Here is an 8,978-nt window from a genome sequence, read left to right as displayed (position 1 = left end):
GTTAATCTGGCCTTGAACCTCAGTCTTCCCTGCCCCTCCCCCCATTATGGGACTGGAGCACTAGGGCAGTGAGGTTGTTCAGTTGGGGACCACATCAGTAATGGTTGGGGGTTCAGGGAGGCTTGCTTTTTTTTTGCTTCTCACTTGTGTGGTCCCTGATTTTTCTGTGGGTCAGTTGTCCCCGACCCACATAAAGTAAAGACAATGATGAAACCTTTTGTTTTGGACATATTTTATTTAAAAATGAAGCCTGGCCAACAAGCCCCCAGTTGGGTCCCAGCCCGCATCTGGCTGCATCATAACAATACTGCATGCCCCCCCCACTCCACCCTGAGCCTATCATACTCCCACATCCCTGAACTCTTGCACCCCACATCCCCAGCCCCCTCCCATAAAACTGACAAGACAGCCTGAATGTGTGCATGAAGCTGGATTTGACCAGTTATGACCAGTTATGATGCCAACTTCAAAGAAATGTGCAAAAAGATGCAGTAACAGAAGTCCCATTAAATAGCATCAGAGTACAATTCATTTCTGCTATTAATCATTGTGAATTAATATTAAATTGTACATTTTCATCATTAAAATAGGCACTCTTATACAGCTCCTGACAACTTGTTCTGAATTTTGATGTACTTTGGCTCTTTGGTTTGAAAGGTTGCGGACTCCTGATATAGAGGCAAGAAGATAGGGTTAGAGAATAAGACAGACTTTTAAATTATTTCTAACATTTTTTTTTTGACTGCTGCTGCACACGACATTTTCAGAGAACTATCCACAATGACTCCAAGATCTCTCTCAAGTAATTGTAGCTAAATTAGTCCCCATCATATTGTATGTAAAGTTGGGATTATTTTTTCCAATGTGCATTAATTTACATTTATCAACATTACATTTAATTTGCCATTTTATTGCCCAATCACTTTTTTTTTTTAGATTTTTGAAGCTCTTCATAGTCTGTTTTGGTCTTGACTATTTTAAGCAGTTAAATATCATCTACACATTTTGCCACCTCACTGTTTACCCCTTTCTCCAGATCATTTATAAATAGGTTGAATAGCATTGGTCCCCATATGGACCCTTGGGGGCCTGAGATATTACATATTAAAAGATTTACTTTTAAATAGTGGGATCCTACTAGAAAGATGGGTTAAATGAAAAAAGGCTGTAACCATTAATTTTCTTACAACCAAGTAATTTCAAGTCCATATCGAATTTTATGGGAACCAACATGGGAAGTAAAGCATGAATGACGTACTATCAGCTAGGAATGTGTAAGGCATTTATCAGACACTGTGCTCATGGGCTAGACTGTTTAATTGGTTTTGACTCACGAAAGCCTATACCAAAATATATCTGTTAGTCTTTAAGGTGCTGCAGAACATCTTCTTTTGCAGATAGTAACATGGCTACCTCTCAAAGCTGTTTGTGTTTATCCAGCTAAGATGGATTCAATTATTACAGAATGCGTGCTTTCATTTAAAATCAAAGGCATTGGCTTTGGTGGGGGTTGGAGCAAGTCTTAGGAGAGCTGTGATGTGTCTTCTGCTGCTTAATAAATACAGTGTGTATTTAGGACTTCAGCTTCATGGAAACACTAATTTTCCATGTAACTTACACGTACCATTCTGCACCAAATTTGCAGATTTGGTTTCTCTCCCCCCCCCCCCATGACCAATGCTGGATACAACTAATGTTATTAACTAAAAGTTTGCAATGTTTACATAAATTTAACTAAGTTACAAATTAAACCATGTAAGCCTTTTCCACCTTTCACACTAAATGTGAAGTCAAACTATTTTTAAAGATGTATTCAATTATTTAAAAATGGATTTTCCTAAGTTTTCCTATCAAGGAATTTTTTGTATGACATGTGGAGCGTTTAAAATAAAGGGCACACCCAAAAGCTTCACACAAATGATGCAAACGTCTTTCTGAAAACAAATTTGCTTCAGTGAACAAAGTAGCAAGGGACTGGACAATACTCAGAATCTTAAAACAAGTGGAATACAACTGGTATTTTGGAGTGACAAGGGGCAGCTAGTAAAGACTAGAGAAAAAGGAATTTTTTTCCTTATTTTCCAACAATAACTTTCAATGGACTAATGCTACAGTCAATGAAAATGGTTCTTTATCTAGTAGAGGTGATGAAAACTGACAATTTCCGGAAGAGCTTACACTGTTCACAGGAGCTGGCTGTTGCTTGCCTGTCTTCACAAAACAGCAATTACAGATGTGTTCTTCTGGTTCCCAGACGCCTACCTTATTTGAAATGCAAGGTACAAGTTCAAAGCCTTCCTTGTTATATTTTATTTTTCTGATTCATTATTAGAAATTTACACCATACTGAGTTTTCTTGTTAAATATCTAAAGTGTCTTAGCAAATATGTCTCTAAAAAAGAGCACAATTTGAACAGCCTTCTGAGAAAGAAAAAAACAGGATTGTTTAGGCCCATTTTCTTTTTATTAATAATATAAGTTCTATAATTTCTTAACATTACAACTGCAGTTTTACAGTTAATTTCACACTAAATGACAAACACTGTTTGGCTTAATTAGCAGAAAGTTAAATTACAACCTTGATAGACATTAATTTCAAAGACTGCAAAACAGTTTGTTTTTGGATTTTGTTAGGTTGGTTTCAGTTAATTAGCATTATTATGGAAGAACTGTTTATCTTAGTCTCTGTTCACAGCTGTAAAGGAAAAGGGACATTTTTATATGTATCCTATCAAAATAAGCAACATGCACAGTACTGAAAGCCATGAAGAGACCTGTTGTTCCTTCTGGTCCTCCAAGTGGAAAACTTGTACATGTTACTTCTTTGAAGAAGTTCCCTATAATTGCAGTGCACTCAAACATTTGTAAGAGTGACTGAATGGTATATCCTAGGTGAGAAGAGATGTAACAGTCAATATCCTCATTCTATAGCTTTGAATTTTACTGAAAGACAGAGAAAAATAGCAGTTTCTTTTATATATCAGTGGTGACAAAAGTTAGTAAAAACTGCTTGTTTTGTACTGGAAACATGGCCAAGGTATCTCACTAAATGAAAAGTAACATGCATAGACAAAACTTCATCTTTGAACAGACTGCAGCTATAGTAAATGAAGCCTGTGTGAGAGAAAGAAAGAGAGAAAGAGAGAAAGAAAGAAAGGAAAATGTTGGAAGACTTAATTTAGCATTAAGAACAAAGCCTTTTTTACAACTGGTCATGATTCCTTTATGTACTTTTGCCTCTAGCAGAGGTATTACAAGTATGTAGTCACACTAGCTGGTATATTAATTTTCAGGAAATATGTAAATGCTGAATTTCTCACTTTTTGAACTACCAGAGTCATGTATATTTTACAGACAGAGGGTTTTAATTAAGCTTTGAACAATCATAAGGCGCTTTAAAAAAGAAAATTACTAAGCAAAGTGGCTGTAAGATGAGTACTAATTAAAATCTGTTCATATAATTTGCTATTTGACTTTTTTGAGGCTTGTCCATTCCTATTACTGCACGTAGGAGGTCCAAGAATTACACAAGACAAGACTAACTGATGTTTTGCGATATCAACTTCACAAATTATCTGGTTATAATCAGAGATTTATGGGTGTATAGACAACTACACGAGAAGAGTTCAACTTCCATTAATGTTAATAATGGATGAGGAAGCATGGGTAGGAAGGTAATATCGTAAGGGGAAACAGTAGCATTTGTAGTGCCAGATAGTACTTTATATCAAATGAGCCAACAGATTTTGGAGACAGCACAACTTGTTCATAAGGAGTAAAATCACCATAAGGAAACAAAGTCCTTTTTTGCTTTAATTCTGCTTGTGTTGTCATATTCCAAAGAGAACGTGTTTTTCATGTATCCACTAATGTTCATTCATAAATCTGATTTTTCATACTTAGACATGCTATGTATATTGAGGCACATATTTACTGACTTCTAGCAAAACAATAGCGCTTAAGACCTCTGTATTACAGAGTGATACTAGTAGGCAGCAGGATTCCAGCTGCAGACATAACCACCATTTGCAGAGTATGCAAAGGTGAGAAATCCTCAGCATTAAAAAAAAAGATTACAGATTATCTTGTTGAAAAGTACATGCTGTACATCTTGAATAAGGAACACTTAACCATATACTACTGAAGTTAGAGCTTTCAGATACTATGACTATAAATTTGTGGGTGTTGCTGAAACATGAACTCAATGGGGGCAAAACTTTAAAAGTAACACACAGAAAGGCTAGATTCACTTTTAAAACTAAAATTAAATGAAGTTAAAAAAAATTCTAGCTGCATTAAAAATACAAGAGTATCTTCCTATTTTGATTTGGAGATCATAATGAATTGGTTGAATTAGCTTTCTTTTTTAATTCTTTTATTTCAAAGTGCTGTTTGGATAGTCATGGTCTTTTAGGTGATTTTTAATCAGTTTTTCTATATCAGGTAAAAAATACCTTCAAAGTTTATTAGATATGTAGTATTTTTCAAGCAATAGGTTGATCAAGTATGGTACATTTAAAATAAAATGAATATTAAATACTATCAGACTATGGTGTTATAATCTGTTAATGTTTAGTTTATAAAAATTATAATATTTAATGCTTAATTACTAAAATTGACAATTTTTTAAAATAGTTTAAAAACAAATGCTTCAATTTTAAATTTAGGTTTTTCATGTGACACTGACTTCTGATATAAAAAGGTGTCCAAACTGCATATACACACATTTAGCAGTTAGTTTGTCTTCATAAAGATAGCAACTAAAAATGTAAACTATTCTGTATGATTAAATATTTTAAGTATCAAAAGTTGGATAATTTGCTTTAAGAAAAAATCCATCTCAAAATATGAATGAATATAGACAGTTTTAAATTTTAATTTAACTTGTTTAAGAACCTGGTTTTTATGTAAAATTGTTTCAGGACTGATGTTGTATAAACGGTTTAAGAAAAAAAATCCATATTTTTAATTGTACAGAGGACAACATTTGCAGCTCAAAGTTATGTAAACCAATAATTCCGAAAGGACAATAAGAAATTAAAAATGGAATCTTAATTTTTAGACAATATATTCTCCATTTTAGATTAATAAAACTGTTTCAACCTTTTTCAAGATGGTTCTGGACAAAGTTTTATTTTAAAACAACCAAAGCATTTTCTACTGAGGGGTGGGAGATTATTTTGCATCGCCACAAAAATAAAGTGAAACTAGACACATTAGGAGTGCAGTGTTCATGAAGGCAATAATTTTATGTAACAAACTTCTTAATATACAATGAGAAACATCGGCTGTTCTGTACAAAACTTATGACTGACTAGCATATTAAAGAAGTTTATCCCAGCAATACAAATACAACTTAGGCCCCACTTTAAGTATTCTCAAAGATTTTAAGTTTTCAGTAATGCAGAAAGGGAGCCCAACATACCAAACATCCTACAGAACCACATTTGATCTTTTAAACAGAAAGGCTGCATTTACTCTTTAAATCAGTTATTCATTTTTAGGCTGTTATTTGCTTAACTCTTCACGCAGAAGTATTCCCTCAGTGTAATCCACCTCTTATGCTTCCCAGGAACTTTCACCTAGCAAGAGGCTGTATTAACAGCTGCTTATGTAGACAACACCAATATCAGTCTTTGTTCTTCTTGCAGAGGATGTTTTAACAAAGAACATCTGGCTTCATCCAGTACAGAAACTATAATCATTAGCTGTATTGCCTAACCAAACTTGGAATGCCAACTCTGAATTTGCAAGCTGATATATACTTTGATATGCCTCTGCCAGGTTGTGTGGTAAGAGAGGTTTAGGAGTACAGTGAGTAAATCTGTGAATGTTAGTGATGAATGTTTACATTTTATTGGGGAAAAATCAATGTAAGAAAGATACTAGCTTTTAAAGTTCAGCCCATGTTATATTTGATTACTGGGATAAGAGTACGATGAGGCTAAAAATAGTAATTTTCAAATTTTCAGACAGTAAGGATTTTATAAAAGGTTCCTGTTTCCAAAGATGTTATTGGGGTCCACATATGCTTTGACAGACTTCAGCATCCCCAAGCCAACATCAGAAATACTCTCCTTCATCCACTGCTTCCTCAACTTGCCCACTGGAAAAACAAAAACAAAAATGCTTCAATATGTGGCATGATACTAGCAGCCAATCAATCTTATGACCATGAATGAATAAACACTGTGTGATAAATGCTTTTATTCAAAAATGAGAAATGTTTTGCTTTGTTTGATTTATTGAGCCCACCAGACTATCAAGCTCATTAAGCTCAGTACTCCCAGAGGAAGCTTGTGTTCTACACTGTCTACTTTCTTTGCAAACTATAAAATTTAGATGAAGTTTAGGTTGAAATCATGTGTCAGATTACAAATAGCGAAATGGTAATTACATCAATTTTTAAAAGCGCTCCAGATCCACATGTTATTAGGAAATTTAAAAATGTTTTTTATTTTCAGTTATTTCCTCCTAACATCTCAAGTATTGAGCTGCATAGCCTAAAACAGTTTTATGCAGGAAAAAGTAAGTTTTAGCTATTAAATAAACATCTTAGAAGTTTTAAAATAAGATCAGCCTAAAAACCAATAGAAATCTCTAACAGAGAAATTAAAACTGGTAAATGTATAAAATGTAATATTTTCTCACTGATTCCAGCACTATTGGCATGTTTCAGTTTCAACAAATCTCTATATAAATTAATGTATTTTTCCATAGTTGTAAATATAAATTCACAATATGAATGCCAAATATTCATTGTACACTGAAAATTAAATACATTTACAAATAATAGAGATTTTCCCCCTAAATTTCGACAATTTACATTTGTTGGATAAAACAATTTTAACAACTTCTGTCACAAACAAGTTATTTTAATGGTTAACTTAAATGACCACTTTGGGGGAATATAATGTATTAATTAACCAAGTTATCAACCCTGATTTAATAGGTCAGTTAAAATACGGGACATTCTTTCATTACACTATAGCATTTAGCTTGCAATCTTAAGATACAATCCATTTGTCAGGATGAAGTGATATAGTATTACATCTGCCTCTTCAAAATCTTTAAAAGTATCTGAAGCTAAATTCAAACCATCTTTTGTGTACCATTCTCAGGGTAGCCATCAAACTGTCATCAGAAAAATGAACGATTGGGACATCACTGGAGAACAGAATATTTTTGTTTATACCTTAAGGAATACAAACTAGCCACGGTGCTGACTGAAAGAAAGCAGTGAAAAATATTGCAAAAAAAAATATGCTGAAAAACAATCCTAAATGTAGTAAAAATAACTATTTGTATACATACATGTATAGCATAGGTATTAAGATTCATACGCTATAATAATAACTCCCAATCTTATTTCACATCATCTAATAAATCCCCCTCTACAATGTCTTGTTATTATAATTCTATTGTCTCCCACTTCATGTCAACATGAAATTTGTCTAGTTAAATTAATAAAAAACTATGAAGACTACTTCAAGTAATGGTCAAGCCATATCCACAATCTATACTTTGGCTGTTGGAGACAAGGAGCTGAAGAACAGTCATTGCCATTCTCAACTATTATCTGTAATACAGTTTCAGTGAACGTGTCCTGTGGTTACGGATGTAATTGTCCTGAAAAGACTGCAAACAACTGCTCCAACAAGATGGAGCACATTAGAACCACAGCAGGATGCCCAACAGCTAACATGCCTGCCTCTTTTTACACCTCCAGTAATAATGCAATTCCATGAGGAACTGAACTACAGTCTGAGCAGACACCAAACAGCCATTGCATATTTAATGAAGTCACTCACCAAGTGCTGGAAAACAGAAGGTGCTTGGAGTGCATCATTAGTTCTGTCAGAGTGATAATTTACACATCTATCTTGTCAAATTTTCTATGGTTTATACTTTTACAATAATAAATCTAACATACATTTGATTAGTGAACTGGAAAGTAAAAAAGCTGTACAGCAGATATATCAGTGGTCCTCCATGAACATATTTGATAAAAGATTTTTAACCCCTTCATAGCACTGGGCTGTGAGCTCCTGCTGTCCAGGCTAATGAGTTTTATATAGTCTTGTCAGCTATTGCATTTTTTTTTATCATGAGGCTAAAAACAAAAGGTTAAAACAGTTTTCCTCAGTAAATTTAAATTGTTACATTTACCATCTTATATGCCCCTCCAATTTACATGTAATTCAAGAAAAAAGCTACATAAAAGAATAGGACTTGGTTAGAAGATTCTGATGTCATTCCTATAGTGCTATCTCTAATACCCTGGTTTAAGTTTGCTTCAGTCTTGTAAATATTCCCATTTGTTTTGTCTACATAGGATATCCTATTATAGTTTGAAGAAATTAAGTACCTCCATATATATCAAATGTTAGAGGGCCTGGAACCTGAAAGTTTATAGAGTCCAAGTAGATTATTCTTCATTCTTTCAAGGGCAAGAAAAAGGAATAAGATTCCTTGAGATGTTTTCCTGAAAAAGTAATTAAGCTTCTTAAAATTATAGCTTAAATACAATGGGATAGCTTAAAGAGACAGAGTTGTAAAAAAACTGACTAGAAATAAAACACCAATCTGAAAGAAACACTACCTTAAAAAGATCTAATTTTGAGCCTATAAAAGAATTACTGTAGCTTAATTCTGAATAGTGAAAAAATCTCCTCCAGATATCAAATTTCTGAATTTTAAAAATTATATTTAAAAGCCACTTATATTGGATCTACATGCACATCTTTAACTATGGAACAAATGTTTGTTTAGGTTTTTATTTCATCATCACAATAGTCTTACTTTGGGTCTGCTACTCTTTTCCCTACTAGTCCTGTCAGAATAATTCTGTGGTGATAAAACCATATCATAATACCCTTACAAGATACTGAGACTAATTATCCAACATGAAAAATATGGGACTGACTTTTAAATTATAAAACAAATGGCAAATGCCCAAACAAGTGTGCTAACAATTG

The 8,978-nt window shown here is 33.5% G+C and overlaps 1 protein-coding gene and 1 long non-coding RNA gene across 4 annotated transcripts in view; one reads left to right on the top strand and one right to left on the bottom strand.

Moving 5' to 3' along the window:
- The first annotated feature begins 1,948 nt into the window (after window positions 1-1,948).
- Window positions 1,949-8,978, top strand: part of LOC142830198 (uncharacterized) — a 33,049-nt gene continuing 26,019 nt past the window's right edge. Inside the window, exon 1 of the long non-coding RNA XR_012905232.1 lies at window positions 1,949-2,279. This is a non-coding gene — a long non-coding RNA (uncharacterized LOC142830198). The remainder of the gene's footprint in view (window positions 2,280-8,978) is intronic.
- Window positions 5,052-8,978, bottom strand: part of AGPS (alkylglycerone phosphate synthase) — a 150,895-nt gene continuing 146,968 nt past the window's right edge. For all 3 annotated transcript variants that reach the window (XM_075933712.1, XM_006119452.4, XM_006119454.4), the window contains exon 20: window positions 5,052-6,106. In XM_075933712.1, the coding sequence (XP_075789827.1) occupies window positions 5,985-6,106 (122 nt within the window). In that variant the 3' untranslated portion in view covers window positions 5,052-5,984. The remainder of the gene's footprint in view (window positions 6,107-8,978) is intronic.

Source organism: Pelodiscus sinensis, chromosome 7 (genome assembly GCF_049634645.1).
Source record: "Pelodiscus sinensis isolate JC-2024 chromosome 7, ASM4963464v1, whole genome shotgun sequence".
NCBI classification, from domain to species: Eukaryota; Metazoa; Chordata; order Testudines; family Trionychidae; genus Pelodiscus; species Pelodiscus sinensis.
Note: the sequence above shows the minus strand (reverse complement) of the source record. Positions and strands in the feature narration are given on the sequence as shown.